The 15,688-nt window shown below is 51.4% G+C and overlaps 1 protein-coding gene and 1 long non-coding RNA gene across 4 annotated transcripts; one reads left to right on the forward strand and one right to left on the reverse strand.

Moving 5' to 3' along the window:
- Positions 1–1,443: 1,443 nt before the first annotated feature.
- TMEM161A (transmembrane protein 161A) lies at positions 1,444–15,485 on the forward strand. Of its 2 annotated transcripts, XM_036895587.2 has the most exons (12): positions 1,444–1,534; positions 4,733–4,836; positions 5,430–5,510; positions 5,843–5,940; positions 6,062–6,218; positions 7,176–7,327; positions 13,469–13,529; positions 13,628–13,771; positions 13,875–13,988; positions 14,136–14,310; positions 14,434–14,530; positions 14,946–15,485. In XM_036895587.2, exons 1-12 carry the CDS (start codon positions 1,532–1,534, stop codon positions 15,197–15,199), a joined length of 1,440 nt encoding a protein of 479 aa, XP_036751482.2. In that variant the 5' UTR covers positions 1,444–1,531; the 3' UTR covers positions 15,200–15,485. The 2 variants fall into 2 exon arrangements, with proteins under 2 accessions (XP_036751482.2, XP_057345965.1); XM_057489982.1 differs by having other exon boundaries at positions 14,136–14,530.
- On the reverse strand, positions 6,570–14,261 carry LOC118917598 (uncharacterized). 2 transcript variants are annotated; one of them, XR_005026851.2, is made up of 4 exons: positions 14,123–14,261; positions 13,378–13,536; positions 7,511–7,615; positions 6,570–7,317 (listed from the first exon to the last, which is right to left on the reverse strand). It is a non-coding gene; the product is annotated as an uncharacterized LOC118917598 (long non-coding RNA). The 2 variants fall into 2 exon arrangements; XR_008993044.1 differs by lacking the exon at positions 13,378–13,536 and having other exon boundaries at positions 14,123–14,254.
- Positions 15,486–15,688: the final 203 nt, after the last annotated feature.

Consider the following 15,688-nt stretch of genomic DNA (forward strand, 5'->3'; position numbering starts at 1 on the left):
CGAAGGCTGGGTGGGGCTGTGAACACACTGGAGGGTGGAGCCATCGGTGGGGGCGCTGGCAGATCAGGTCTGGGGCAAGACAGCAGTCAAGGACAGTTGCAGATTTTGTGGATAAACACCTGAAAGATGGGGAAGGTGGGGGAGGCAAGGTGACCAGGATGTGTGTGTTGGCTGTCATTCACCATGTGGGGGTGTGGTGACACCTAGACCCCTAAGCCTGGGCCCAGGGGGAGAGGTCAGGGTGTGAAGTAGAAACTTGGGCCTCTCAGAACCTCAGTATCTTCATCAATGGAATGACAATTGTTCTGCCACCCTGGCCTGCTGGAGAGAGCACATGAGTCAGTGCCATTTCCCCTGCCCCAGCAATGTGTAAATGCCCCTGCTTGCTTTCTTGGTGCCTTTTCCCTGAAACCAAATCCCAGCTGTGTGCCCTGGTCCTCAGGGGCATCTCATGGCCCCCATGTAGGTCCTGAGAAACCCCACTGACCCTCCGCAACATGATCACCCATCCTCTCTCCGGACACTGAGTCCAGAGGACCAAGGTCATAGTGCATTCCCTGCAAACAGACGTCCGCATGTGCTCATAAAAACAAAAACACCCACAGAGACAAGGCAGTCAACTCCACACGCCCCACTCACCGGCTCTCAGACATCTCGTTACACTCACATATGTGTCCACACTCAGGCATATCCACAGAAACACAGATGGCAAAACTTAGGCGCCTATGCTAGAAGCCCTTTCTTCCAAGCCTGGAAACAAAAAACATCAGATTCCTGAGGCTGACTTTTTGTCCTTGATCCAAGCCATGCATGAAGCTGAATACTTTTCGAGTTTTTTGTTATGTGAGCGCAAATTTTCCCTTTTTTGCTGGAGCCTATTTGAGTTAGACTGACTTTTTTTTTGTTTGTTTGTTTTTGTTTTGTGGCTCCTAACCAGTCCTTCCTGGCTGATAGAGATGAATAAGACTTTTGCCAGGTGAAAAAGATTGAAAAAGGAGGCATTCCAAGTGGAAGACAGAGGCCTGGAGGTATGAGAGAGCATGGCCTTGCCAAGCTGTACTAATATGTACAGTAATACTGGAAGCGGACTGAAGTCTGGCAGAGGGGTCTGAATTGAGTCTGAGCACTTGGGAGTCTAGTGAGTGGTAGCCATTCAATGTTCTTGATCAGGGGAGTTCCACACGCAGAACCCTCCAGCGGGAGACAGTACGTGAATGACAGAATGTTTATTCATCTGTGACTTGCGAGACAAGTGCAGGTGAGGAGACCAAGTCTCGGAGAGGGCGGCCACACAAGGGTCCCAGACACGCTCTTAACTCACCCTCGGTCTGAGCGCTAGAGCGTCTCCGAACTACAACTACCGGCATGCAGTGCTAGCGACCCCTTGTCCCTCGTGAGTCTGGCTTCAAGCTGGATGATTGGTGACACGGGCTGTTTGTCAGAACAGAGTCGGTTTCTGATTGGTGAAGTTCCCCTGAGGTGTCCGGAGCCCCTGGCCCGTGGGACAGCGTACCTCGCTCGGTCCAGCTACATGGTGAGCCGGCGACCCTCTGCATGAGGGGCCCTGAGAGGCCGGGTGTCCCGCCGAGGGGCTCCAGGGAGACACCGAGGGAACAGGAAACCCTCTGTGGGGATTGGGGGCTCTGAAGGACTCTGGGTTGCGCCGAGGGCCGTGTGTCCCTCTCTGGGGTCACAGTCGCGCTGCAAGACCTCTGTGGGGTCGTGGGTCGTGCTTAGGGGACCGAAAGGCCCTGAGAGTTCTGAGCTTCGGGCAAGTCTCTGGGGACCCTCTAGGGACCTGAGGTCTTGTCGAGGGGTCGTGGGCCTGGAGAGGGGCCTAGGGACCTGAGGACATTCGGAGCCTTTCGAGGGAGGTCTGGAGTCTGGCTGGGGCCCCCTCTGGCGACGGGGGTCCTGCCGAAACGTGAGGGGTGGGTGCGTGGTAGCGTCGGTGGGGTCCAGTGGGGTCGCGAAGGGTATACTGCGGTGTTTGGACCGGCGAGGGAGCGCGCTGAGAGGAGGGAACAGGCCAAGGGGATCTAGGTGGCTTCAGGGTGGGCAAGGGTCCCAGAACTGGCAACCGCACAGTTAGAACCCTCAGGTCTCACGTGGCTCTGGGTCCCACCCACTGGGTTTGTAATGCAGACTTAGCCCGGCCACTATGGGTCAGGCTGGTGCGGGGCGAGGGCCGAACCCCCAATTCCTGGGGGTTCGGACTGGACAGTGGGAGGGCTCCTGAAGGCGGCCTGACCCTGCCTGCGGGGATCTCCAAGGAGGGGCGTTGGGGGTGGGCCTGAAGTAAGGGCAATTGATGGAAAAGGTTGAAGATAGGCGTCATTCTGGGACGGGCTGTGGGACGCTGGAGGAGGTGAGAGTAGGGGTTCTGGGGACAGGATTGAGGAAAGTCAGTCGCATTGGTGTTAGAGTCTGGGATCTTAGATCCAGGGAAAGGCGTTGAGCAGGGGAGAGCCGTGAACTAATGGGAGGCTCCAGATCTTTGGAGATCTGCAAAGAGAGGACGCCAAGACCAGAGGCTGCTGGGAGCCAGGCCTGGGCAATATCCTTGACAGACCTCCAGCGCTTGAGGTGGAGGGAGGGATGCTTTTCTTTCCCCCTTCCCTCCATCATTCCATCGTCCTTCCTGTCCTAAGTACTGGGACTGCAGTTTGAACCATGGTCCCCTCCCTGGGAGCTTTCGGAGGGTAATGGAGTCAGCGACCGAGAGCCCGGGGGTCTGGGAGGGCCCCTGACACCTGACTGGTTGGACTCCGGAAGGGCCAGGGAAAGAACCGTGCAGTGAGACAGGGTGGCCTTGAGCCAGCCAGGCCCACCAGGCCTTTCAGGCCGCGGAGCAGAGTTAGATGTTGACCTGGGCCTCCTGGAAGGGCCTGGAGCAGGGATGATCTGAGATTGGCAGAGAGGTCCAGGCTGGAGGTGCCCGTGCGCTTGGAGCGGTGGGTGGTTAAAATCCTAACAGGGGATGGGGTCACAAAGGAGAGGGCGGAGGGAAGAGGAAGGCCAGCGGCCGAGCTCGGAGATTCTCAAGTTCAGAGCGCGGCTGGTGTGAGGTGCTGGGGGCGCGGGGGGAGCGGAGGAGGGGTCCCAGGAGCAAGGGCGGGGCCGTGGAGAGGCCCAGCCCAGTAGGCCTGGAGGGGGCGTGAGCTCCCCGCGCAGTTCTGTGCTGGGGGTGGTGCGCAGTAAGTGTAGGAGTCTGGTAAGATTTACAGACCAGAAAGATAGCGCCCCATCCTCGTTACTGAAAAAATATTTCTGGCCTCAGTTGAGAAGTCACAGGCCTGGAGAAACCACCTCATAGTCCATTATTTTAATGATGGATTTCTCAGCAGCCGCTCTGAATTACAGTGCTAGGCCCGGTATACATCACACTGGAGCTTTTCCTATTAAAGTTAGCTTATTTTTGCCTGATTAAAGGGTAATTTAATAATTAATTTTGATATTAAAGTTACCTTTATTTCATTTTAATTGCTAATTATAATATCATAGGACTAGAAGACAGCTCTCCTGAGCACATAATTTTACATAATTACATAATTACTGATAGCAAATCGGTATTTACTGCATTCAAGCAGGAAAACCCAGCTTTAGCTTCAGACTTACTGAAAACATTAATTTTAAAGCTTTTTTAAATAAGTGTATAAAAACATGTTATGAATTGTTGTTTAAAGGTTGTTACACAGAATTTGGTGAGAAAATTCCTACTTAAAAAAAAAAGTCAGTATAAGAACAAAGAAAAAACTGAAGGAACAAAACAGCAGCAGAATCACAGAGCCCAAGAATGGACTAACAGTTACCAGAGGGAAAGGGACTGGGGAGGGTGGGTGAGAAAGGAGGGAGAAGAGGGGGAAAAAGAAAGGGGGCATTACGATTAGCATGTATGATGTGGGGGGACACGGGGAGGGCTGTGCAACACAGAGAAGACGAGTAGTGACTCTACAGCATCTTAGTACGCAGATGGACAGTGACTGTAATGGAGTTTGTGGTGGGGACTTGGTGAAGGGGGGAGTCCAGTAAACATAATGTTCCTCATGTAATTGTAGATTAATGATACCAAAAAAAAAATCAACAAGAGAATAGAAAAAAAAAAGTCATCCTGCTCGAATGTGTTAAGTCTTTATCCTGAAAAAGGTAGTGGCTAGAAATAGACGGCTTTCCAAGGAGGTTGTTCACGAATTGGAGGGAGACCGGGGAGGTGGAGCCATCCGGAATAATACAAGAGGGGGAAGACAGGGACGGACCCACCGAGGTGAACACTGAAGTTAGAAGCCCACCCGAGACATAGTTGGTGCGTGAATGGGACCGTGAGAGGAGGTGCTTCCGTGGGTGTGTGCTAGACTTTCACCTCCAGAAGGTGGTCGTGACTACATGAAAAGTACTAAGCACCCCACTTCCAGATTCGTAAACGGAGGCTCAGGGAGATTAATACCTGAGATTCAAAGCAGAGGCTGGAAAGAACCCCAGTCTCTGCTCCAGCGCGTGCTCTCCGCCACGCTACACCCCAGTTAGGTGGGGAGTAGGTGGCGTAAGGGATCCACGCTCAGTGGGGACTCCCTGCGTCGGGTCTGAGCCTACCCCAGGCCCTTTCCCCAGGATGCAGCTGGAGCCAGGGAGCTGCCTCCCCACCTGGCCCGGAGTCTCTATAAATAGCCTGGGTTCCCAGCCAGTGCGCGTGTGACCTTCGGGCGGGCACTGCCGTTTATACCCCTCCCCCCAGGCGGTCCTCGGAGTGCAGCTGGTGATGACCCTGCTCGCTGCCACCCTCATGCATAGGCTGGCTCCGCACTGCTCCTTCGCGCGCTGGCTGCTCTGCAACGGCAGGTGAGCCTGTGGGAGGGGCCCCGCCGAGCCCCGCCCCCTCACTGCCTCCAAGAGCTGACCTGGGCTTTGTCTTTAAAAAAAAAACTGTATTGACATATACCTGGCGTACAATAGCGGCATATATTTGAAGCTCACAATTGGATCCCTCTTGCCAGATGTCCACACGTGGGAGACCGCATCTCCACCCTCGGGAGCAGCCGCTTCCCCCCTGCCTTCCTGTAATCCAACCCCCTTCCACCCTAAGGCTCCCTGTAGATCTTTCCTACAATGCTTTTTGTCACTGTTGAGTCTGGGAGCCTTTCTGAGATCTGGGGGAAACTGAGCTCTCTCTCCAGGACAGCGTACCTACCTGCTCAACCAGAAGTTACCAGAGGATTCAGGCTCCCTCACCCCACCCCACCTCTCCCCAGAGCTTCCCCCAGCCAAGCCCCAGCCCACCTCCCTGGCCTCCCCGGCCTTCCATGACCCCTGCACATCCTGACCACAGCAGTTTTGGGGCCAACCCTCCCTCTGACTCCAGTCCAGGGTTTTAGGGTTCACTGCCTCCATCTCCCCATGCCTGAGCTCTCCTGACTGACTGTCTTGGCCCTCAGTCTGTTCCGATACAAGCACCCTTCCGAGGAAGAGCTTCGGGCCCTGGACGGGAAGCAGAGGCCCAGAGGCAGGAAGGAGCGGTGAGTTGAGGCCGCCTGGGGCCTGCCCTGCCCACTTCCAGGCATTGCTCTGAGCACAGAGGGCAAGCGGGGACACTCCAGGCTGAGCAGATGGTTGCTGTCATTTACTGGTTTCCTCCAGTGGCCATTAGATGGGCCAGCCCTGTGGGTGGGTGGTGCCCTGCTGTCCAGAGGAGACGCACTGGGGGAGAAGGTTCCTCCAAGACCAGCACTTCCAGGGCTCTGAGGTGGTCATGGCGGTGCTTCCCAGGCTGGGGTGGGGTGGGCTGCCGTGGCTGGCTGGGGAGGGGAGAACAGGAAGCAGCTCCAGCCTCCACCCCCACCCCTGCCAGGTGGGCCAATGGCTACAGCGAGGAGAAGCCACTGTCTGTGCCCCGAGACGCCCCTTTCCAGATGAAGACCTGTCCCCTCACAGCTGTGGATGCCCTTGGTAACAGCCCAGCTGGGTGCCCCGTGCCCTTCCCTTGGCCCACACCCTGGTGGGTTTGGTTGGGGAACGCCCTGGGCTGGCTGGGTGCTGGGCGGGAGGCTGAGCTGCATACTCCCCCCAGTCCTGCGTTTCTTCCTGGAGTACCAGTGGTTTGTGGACTTTGCTGTGTACTCGGGCGGCATGTACCTCTTCACAGAGGTCTACTACTACGTGGTGGGTCCGGCGAAAGAAACCAACATCGCTGTGTTTTGGTGTCTGCTCACTGTTGCCTTCTGCATGTATCCTTCCTCCTCCTAGATCCCTGCGCGGAGAAGGTGGGAGGGAGGTGGGGCCCAGACTCCAGCTTCCCTGACTGCCCTAAATTGGTGCATAGGGTTATCAGCTGCTGTGCTACAAACCTCCCCAGAGTTCAAAACTCCCACTATTGTTTTCATGGCTGGGCTCAGCTGGGCCGCCTCATCTCCAAGTGGCCCTACCTTCCAGCAGGCTGGGCCAAGCTTCCTCATCACAGCAGGGGTGCTAGCAAGGAAGAGGGGTTGTTGCAGGCAGCCTGAGACTTTGCCCAACTCAGCCCGCCCTTGTCCTTGTCCATTCTCTTGGTCAAAGCAAGGCACAGGGCCAGCCCAGAGACAAGGGTATGCAAAGAGAGCTCTCTCTGCAATATTTTTATTCAGCTGCATGGAGGGCCAAGGCAAACCTATGACTCTCAGAACCAAAAGCTGGAAACAGTGTCCTTGTGGAATAGGCTTGTCAGAAAGGGAAGCCCATCTTGAAGTTCACACTGGTTCCTGAAAGCCCCAAGGGTCTCTCTGAGGACAGATCACAGATGCAGTCCTCGTGTATCTGATAGCTTCTCAGAAGAACAGGAAAACTGCATGCTGGGGGATGCAGCTGGCGGGGCCTAGGTGGGTCGGAGTGGTGGGACCTCCTGAAAAGACAGACTTGGTGGCCATCTCTAACTGGTCACAGGTGGGGTGATGAGGCGAAGCTGGAGGCCTGGCCCAGGTGTCCTGCCACCAGCACACTGCATGCTGCTGCCGCAGGAGCGGGCAGTCCTGGGCCTTGCATCCTGGCCTTGATGAACGGCTCACTCTCCTTGATCACTCCTCTGCTCCCTGAGTCTCCAAACCCAGACACCAATGCTTGTGCTCTGGGGCTGGGAGGCTGCTGGGAGGAGGTGGCAGAGGGTGCGGGGGTGCTACAGGTGTTCAAGACCTCCTTAGCCCCACACCCAGCAAGGTGTTCCTGACGGTGACCTGGTTGTACTTCAGCGCGGAGGACGGGGGCGAGCGCTCTGTCTGCCTCACCTTCGCCTTCCTCTTCCTGCTCCTGGCCATGCTGGTTCAGGTGGTGCGGGAGGAGACCCTGGAGCTGGGCCTGGAGCCAGGTAGGTGCAGTCAGTCAGGGGCATGGGGTCGTGTAAGCTACTGCAAGCTAGGGAGGGTGGGGTTTAAGTGGCTTGTTCCACTAGCACATAGTAAGTAGGAGGGGACTCCTGAGCAGTCTCCACAGGTGGTTGCCTCCCTGGGCGCCCCCCTGGGCTCTGGGGATAAGAGGACACACGTCTCACCATCTCTGATGGTCACCTGTGGCTGCAGCTCTCCATGCGGGCACACCCTCCAGTCTGTCCGCTACTCAGCAGCCGCAGTGATTTGACATTTACCTGTTGTATCAACTTTGTGAGAGGAAATAGGCAAATGTTACAAAATTCATAAAGTACAAGAGGATATACATTAGAGTACAATCACCGTTCCACTGTAGTTCGTCCGAGAGGAAACCTAGGCCACCACTTTCTTTTATTCATATGAAATGATAGTGTATATGGCTCTACACCTTGTCTTTTTCCCTTAAAAACAATACTGAGAGGTCATCCCTTGATGCTACATACAGTGTCATTTGTTGTAATGGCTACATGGTATTTCATTTTATGGATGGTGTTTGCACAATACCATGTGGTTATACAACATTACTGTACAGGAATAGCCATGTGCCTGTGGCCCTGCGCAAGAGAGTGCATTTGTAGTTTTGATAATGTTGCAAATTGCCCTTCAGGAAAAGGTTTATGAATGTGCCTATTTCCCTATATCCGCTCCAATGTGTTTCCTCAGACTTTCAACATTGGGTCATCTGGTGGGTGTGAATATAGTGAGGTTGAGCATCTTTTCCTATGTTGAAGAGTTATTTCTAGATCTCTTCCAGAAAAGGTCTGTTCTTTGGCCCAGTTTTTTACTAGGTTGTTGACCCTTTTATTGGTTTGTAGGAGCTCTTTATACATTAAGGAAATTAGCCTTTGTGTGTGATAGGAGTTGCAAATATTTTTTTCTTAGTTCGCCATTTTTCTTTTGACTTTATTCCTTTAATGATCTTTTGAAAACATAATTTGGATCGTGTCTCTTCTCTGCCTGACATCAGATGCTAAGTCAGTCTGGGGCATGGGGTCATGTAAGCTACTGTAAGCTGGTGAGGGTGGGGTTTAAGTGGCTTGTTCCACTAGCCACTTAGCTAAGGGCCTTTGGGTAAAGACCAAAGTTTTCTCTATGGTCCACATGGCCCTACTGACTCCTTCAGCTCATATCTTCATCAATTCTCCTCACTTTTCAATCTCTAAAATTAATAATGTTTGACATATATAAAAGCATTCATATGTACATTACAAAACAACATAATAATGTTAAATACCCATGAACTCACTTCTCAAATAAGAACTAGAACATTCCCAGCACTTCTCCAGGTCCCTGGTGCTCCTTCCTGATCCCACTGACGTCCTCTCTTACTCCCAGACACAGCCAGATTCTCAAATTTTGTATTTATCATTCCTTTGCCTTTAAAAAAAATAGTTTCATCACATATATTTCTGCTCCTAAAGCATCCACGGTCTGGTTTTCCTTGCTGTGGTTGCCGTTGACGGCCCCAGCCAACGTGTAATCTTCCACTGTGTGCTTTCCTTCCTGCTATTCGTTTACAAAACAGGGCTGTGTCCATCTATGTGGCTTTGGTTCTTCTCTTGTTGCAGATGTACGATGGTCTTTTATGAGATTCCACTTGTCTTTCTTTATCCATTGTCCTGTTGCTGGTCCTTAAGATGATTTCTAAATTTTAGCTTTTTCACAGGGGCTACTGGAAACATTCTTGTTTCCTCATACACACGTGCAGGTATTTGTTACAGGCACAGGATTTGGGGACTGTGGGTGCTTACAAAGCACCACTTTATAAGGTGGTACCTCTGTATTTTTCAGAGTTATTTCCTTCCTACACCCACCAACTCCATAGTTTGGGGGCCAGTGGATTCTGGGCTCAGGCTGCCCACTGAGTCCGAGCCACTCTGCATGTGAGAATGGGCGAGGTTGCGCCACCCTCTGCCTCAGCGTCCCTGCTTGAAAGGCAGGGTGGTGGCTGAACCAGCCTCCCAAGGGGACAGCAAGGTATAAATAACTCAAGATCTATGAAAAGCGCTTGATTTTTGTCCATCTGGCCTTGTAGAACAGTGCTCTTTTTGGTCTTAACATGCATTTCTCTGGTTGTCTGGTTTCTGGCATCTTTTCCTCTTTACTGATGATTCATGTTTCCTCTTCTATGAAAAGCCTGTTCATATTGTCACCCATTTTTCTTTTGGGCTGTATATGGTGTGTGTTTTTTTCCAAATTTTTATTGTGGTAAAATATGCATGACATAAAATTTCTCACCTTAGCCATTTTTAAGTATAGAATTCAGCGGCATTAAACCAGTCACGTTATTATGCAGCATCCCCACCATCAATCTCCAGAACAGTTTTCATCTTGCAAATTTGAAACTGTCCCCATTAAACACTAACTCCTCCTCCGCCTCCCCCAATCCCTGGCCCCCACCATCTACTTTCTGTTTTTTCTTTATACACTGTGTTATTTCTCTATAAGCTGTGTTTTCTTTATACACACATATGCACCACACATTTTTGGGCTAAACCATTGAGAATAGTTGCAATCCCCAATTCTGGATCTTTTGATGAAGAGAAGTTCATTATTTTAGTTGATTTTTATCTTGAAGAAAGTCCCTTTCCTACTATCAGAAAGACATTCTCTATTTTCTTCAAATTTTCAAGTTTTGCTTTTCACATAAACCCTTACATTCCTCGGAGTTTTCACTATTGTGTTAGGAGGTGGGGATCAGATTGATGTTTTCCACAGAATAATAACCTTGCTAAATAATTGTATTTTTAGTGAATTGTGGATTCTTTTTGGTTTTCTTTCATCCTTTCAAATACTTCCCCTTCAGCTCGGATGGGACCTCTGGATTTTAGAGCACAGCCTTGGTAGGTTTCCTTTTCTTGTTTCCAGTTTCTTAATTGGCTACTTAGCTTCTTAATCTTCTGTTTCTTCTATTTCTATTTTTAGTATTTAAGGCTATAAATATGTCACCAAGTCCCACTTTTGTCTGCTCTTTAAGTTTTGATTTCTATTTTCATTATGCAGTTTGGGGTATTTTAAAGTTTCCGTTTTAATCTTTTTCAAAAGCCTCAAACATAGAACTTTACAACAATTCTAATTCATTTCTAGCTTAATTGTGTTGTGGTTACAGAAGGCGGTCTGTTTGAAATAAATGCTTTAAAATTTGTTAAGATTTGCCTTATGACCAAGACTGTGGTCAGCTTCTGTGACTATTCCACGTGTGCTTCAAGAAAGTATACTCCCTGCCTCTATATGTCCAGTAAGTTAATATCTCCATGTTTCCTAACTTTTTGTCAGCCATTAAAGGGTTACTTGCCTCTCTCGGATAGTGGAACACTCAGTTTCTCCAGTTGTTCTGTCAGTGTTCTCTTTGTATGTTTTGGGGCTAATTGATAAAGTGTTTTAAAAGTTTAAAATTTCCACATCTTCCATCTTTCCATTATAGTCCATCCTTCCATAAAATCAGCCATTTTGTCTTGATAATTTGACCCCTTCTGATTCTAAACATGCTTCTGTCTTAGTCTAGTTTATCTGGTATTAGCATAGCCTTTCCAGCTTTCTCCCCCACCCCCACCTTTTTTTTTTTTAGATATAACTGACATATAACATTATATTAGTTTCAGGTGTATACGCAATGATTTGATATTTGTATATATTGCAAATGTGGCCACCCCAATACGTCTAGTTAACATCCATCACCACATAGTTACAATTTCTTTTTTCTTATAATGAGAACTTTTAAGATTTACTCTTTTAGCAACTTTCAAATATACAGGAACACCTTTCTTTTGGTTAGTATTTGTTGTATCTTTTAAATATCCCTTTTCTTTCAGCCTTCCAGTGACCTTATGTTGAGGTGTTTCCTTTAGAAAGCTGATATTCTCAATCCAGTCTGACTATCTGTATCATTTAACTTCAAACTTTAATACACATATATTTATTGTGATTACTGGCCTGTTTGGCTTTATTTTTATTATCTTACTTTCTGACTTTCTGTTTGTTCCATTTCTCTTGTTGCTGTTGATATTGGCTGTCATATAATATAATATAATATGATCTGTCTTAACTGCCTGGCTGCTTTGTGATGTGTTTGTTTTTGGTATTCCAATTTAACTATGGTGTGTCTAGGTATGGATTTCTTTGTATTTTTCTGGTTTGATATATTTTGTGAGCACCATCCATTTTGCAGACTTCTAAACTGTGGTCTTCCAATATCTCCTCTCTTCCTTCATTCCCTCTCCTCTCTCTCTGAGGCTCTGACTTTTGCTGGACTTTCTATTCTGTCCTCCTTATCTCTCAACCTCCCTTCATATTTCCCTCCTCATTGTCTTTCTAAATTGGAATCTCAGTGACTTCTTCAGATCCAATTTATTAATTCCTCCTTTGACTATAATATGCTACCTAACATTATCATTTCAATAATTATATTTTCCCTTTGGAAGAGCTTAATTGGTTCCTTTGCAAATCCACCCCATTATCTGAGGTAGCCTTAATGTCACCTGTTCTCAGATTCCAACTTTTATTTTCCTCAGGCATTTCACACCTAATTGGTAACACCAATTTCTGAGGTCCTTGGGGGTCTAAGCTTCTTTTTCTTCTTTCTTCTTCTTCGTCCTCATCGTCATCTTCTTGGTCTTCTTTGTTGTTGTCTTCATCTTCATCACCTTCTTTTTCTTCTTCTGACTGTCCTTTATGGTGATCTGTTTCCTTGTGTGTGTGGCAGTTTTGGTTGTGAACTCTTACTTACTTGCTTTTACTCTGTGGAAAATCTGGGGGCCTGAACTGAGGATTCTTCCAGAACTTTTGTTTTCTCCTGTGGGAGACCTTCTTACATGCCTTTCCAGATTCCTGGTATAATCCAAGGAAGTTCAGACTCAGTGTCCCCAGATCCCCCAGTCCAATCATGAGTGTCTGCCTGGAACCTTCTGTTCTTTGAAAAGAGCTGCACTCAAGACCCAAAAAGCAAATAACCCTATTAAAAAATGGGCAGAAGATATGAACAGACACTTAGACAAAGAAGAAATTCAGATGGCCAACAGGAACATGAAAAGATGCTCCACATCGCTAATCATCAGGGAAGTGCATATTAAAACCACAATGAGATATCCCCTCACACCAGTTAGGATGGCCAACATAGAAAAGACTAGGAACAACAAATGCTGGCGAGGATGTGGAGAAAAGGGAACCCTGCTACACTGCTGGTGGGAATGTAAGCTAGTTCAACCATTGTGGAAAGCAGTATGGAGGTTCCTCAAAAAACTAGAAATATAAATACCATTTGACTCAGGAATTCCACTCCTAGGAATTTACCCAAAGAAAACAACTTCTCAGATTCAAAAAGACACAGGCACCCCTATGTTTATCACAGCACTATTTACAATAGCCAAGATATGGAAGCAACCTAAGTGTCCATCAGTAAATGAATGGATCAAGAAGATGTGGTACATACACACAATGGAATACTACTCAGCCATAAGAAAGAAACATATCCTACCATTTGTAACAACATGGATGGAGCTAGAGGGTATTACGCTCAGTGAAATAACTTTGGCAGAGAAAGACAAATACCAAATGACTTCCCTCATTTGTGGAGTAAAACAGGAAGCAAAACTGAAGGAACAAAACAGCAGCAGACTCCCAGACTCCAAGAAGGGACTAGTGGTTACCAAAGGGGATGGTGGGTGGGGAAGGAGGGAGAAGGGGTTGTGGGGATCATGATTGGTGCACATGGTGTGTGTGGGGTCACAGGGAAGACAGTGTAGCTCAGAGAAGACAAACAGTGACTCTGCGGCATCTTACTACACTGACGGACAGTGACTACAATGGGGTATGGGGGGGGATTCAATAATAAGGGTGAATTTCACATTGTTTTCTTGTGAAACCTTCGTAAGAGTGTATATCAATGATACCTTAATAAAAAATAATAAATAAATAAAAAGACCTGCATATAGCCAGAGCACAAAGCTCTCCTTACACCTGGCACGGGGTCTGGCTGCCACCGGTGCATTCCTACCTGGGGAGCAAAGGACATCTGGGAGGGGCACAGAGTGGGCGCTGAGACCCCAGGGATCCACCAGGCCGCGCCCTTTCCTTGTCTTCCCCAGGCCTGGCCAGTCTGACTCAGAACTTGGAGCCACTTCTGAAGATGCAGGGCTGGGACTGGGCGTGAGTCCTGGGAAGGGAGGGGGGACAGGGGCGGGCTGTGACCTGCAGGCAGGCTGCTGACAGGTTGCGGGGCTCCCCGACCCTTCTCTTCTCCCCAGGCTCCCTCTGGCCAAGCTGGCCATCCGCGTAGGGCTGGCAGTCTTGGGCTCCATGCTGGGTGCCTTCCTCACCTTCCCAGGCCTGCGCCTTGCCCAGACCCACCTGGATGCACTGACCATGTCCGAAGGCAGGCCCATGCTGCAGTTATGTGGGGGGCCAGCTGGGGGCGGGTGGTTGAAGGGCCTGGGGGAGAAGCTGGGGGATGGTGGGCGCCCAGGACTCACCCCTCTGCACCCTTGCCCCCAGGTTCCTTCTGCACACCAGCTTCATGTCCCCACTGTTCGTCCTGTGGCTCTGGGCCAAGCCCATTGCACGGGACTTCCTGCACCAGGCGCCCTTTGGGGGGACGCCCTACTCCCTGTGCGTATGCGGGCAGGGCTGGGAGGGAGGGTACCTGGGGACCCCTCTGGGTACTCTAGTCCCCGCGGCTCAGGAGGAGCCAAGAGCCCTGCGGTAAGATCCGGGGGCTGGGCCTGCCTTGCTAGCCCCCTTACCTTCTCCTCACAGGCTGTCGGACTCGGCCTTCGACTCGTTGCGACTCTGGGTGCTGGTGGCGCTGTGCCTGCTGCGACTGACGGTGACCCGGCCTCACCTGCAGGCTTATCTGTGCCTGGCCAAGGCCCGCGTGGAGCAGCTGCGGCGGGAGGCAGGCCGCATCGAGGCCCGTGAGATCCAGAGGCGGGTATGGGCGCCCCTGGCGGAGTCGGAACTTGGGGCTCAGGCAACAGAGGCCCCTGTTTCTTGGGCATGGAGTCCCCCAGAGGCCAGACGGTCCCGCACTGTAGTCACTGTGCCTGCCCACCAGGTGGTGCGGGTCTACTGCTACGTTACAGTGGTGAGCCTGCAGTACTTGACACCGCTCATCCTCACCCTCAACTGCACGCTGCTGCTCAAGACCCTGGGTGAGAGGTGGCGTGGGCGGGGCGCAGGTGGGCCTGGGTTCCGCCCGGAGGGCCGGGGGCGGGGCTCGGGGCAGAGGCGGGGCCGGATTAGAGCGGGGAGGGGCGGGAAGGGAACCGGCCGGGCTACAGGGGGGCAAGGGCAGGGCCAGTCTGTGGGGGAGGGGCGTGGGCGGAGCCTGGAAGGCCCGGAGGTGGGGGAGGGGAGGGCCCCGCTCTAGGGTGGGGTGGAGGTGGGGCCCGGAGGGCCTGGAGCTGGAGCCGGCCGGGGCATAGGCTGGCGTGGGGGCGGGAGACAGAGCAGGGTGCAGGGCCTCCTGGGACTGATCGGGGCAGGTGCCGTGAGGGTCAGCGCAGCCGGGGCTCCAGGAGGCCAGCCGGCCCTGGCCATCACCCTCTCCATCCTGACTTTTCGCAGGCTGCTACTCCTGGGGCCTGGGGCCGGTCTCTCCACTGCCCCCCACCCTGTCCTCAGTCCACGATCATCCGGCCGGCACCGGGGAGGATGAGGCCCAGCAGACGGCTGCCCGGATCACTGGGGTCCTGGGCAGCCTGCTCACGCCCCTCTTCCTCCGCGGGGTCCTCTCCTTCTTCGTTTGGTGGACCGCTGCCTGCCAGCTGCTCTCCAGCCTCTTTGGCCTCTACTTCCACCAGCACCTGGCAGGCTCCTAGCCACCTGCAGATGCTCCTGGGGCTGCAAGGCCTGTACTGGGCCAGTGGGACGCAGACGGCCCCATTTTATGTGCCTCAGCGTCCCCAGGTGCAAATCGGGGCCGGGAGCCCCCTTCACCACAGTGCCTGTGCTGTGGCCCCCTCGGGACCCCGCGTTTCTTCCTTGAAACTGCGCCCCAGGGTCAGCAGCTGAGGGTCCCAGGGCCACTGTTCCTGGATTGTGTGCCTGGTTTTGGGCGGGAGCGGACACTCTCAAATAAAGGAGCCGGCCACTTTTTACAAAGAAGATTTGAGTGGTTTGGGAGGCGCCTTCCTTCAAGTCCATGTGGCCTGGGCCACTTAGGGGCAGGGTGGGAGCCCTGGGGGACAGGCTTCGGTGCTGAGAGTGAAAGGGATTGACAGTGAGACGCAGGGCGACCCAGACGGTAAGCAGCGGCCTAAGGATAAGTGAGGAGAGGAGGAAAGGGGGAGAAGAAACACGACAACATT

The sequence above is a fragment of the Manis pentadactyla genome, chromosome 12, assembly GCF_030020395.1.
Source record: "Manis pentadactyla isolate mManPen7 chromosome 12, mManPen7.hap1, whole genome shotgun sequence".
Classification (NCBI taxonomy): domain Eukaryota; kingdom Metazoa; phylum Chordata; class Mammalia; order Pholidota; family Manidae; genus Manis; species Manis pentadactyla.

What these genes read in the sequence shown, in the direction of transcription:
- TMEM161A (XM_057489982.1), top strand. An exon ending in CTCACTGTTGCCTTCTGCAT is followed by an intron (nt 6,219 to 7,175) that starts GTATCCTTCCTC and finishes CCCCACACCCAG; the next exon opens with CAAGGTGTTCCTGACGGTGA. An exon ending in GAAGGCAGGCCCATGCTGCA is followed by an intron (nt 13,772 to 13,874) that starts GTTATGTGGGGG and finishes CCTTGCCCCCAG; the next exon opens with GTTCCTTCTGCACACCAGCT.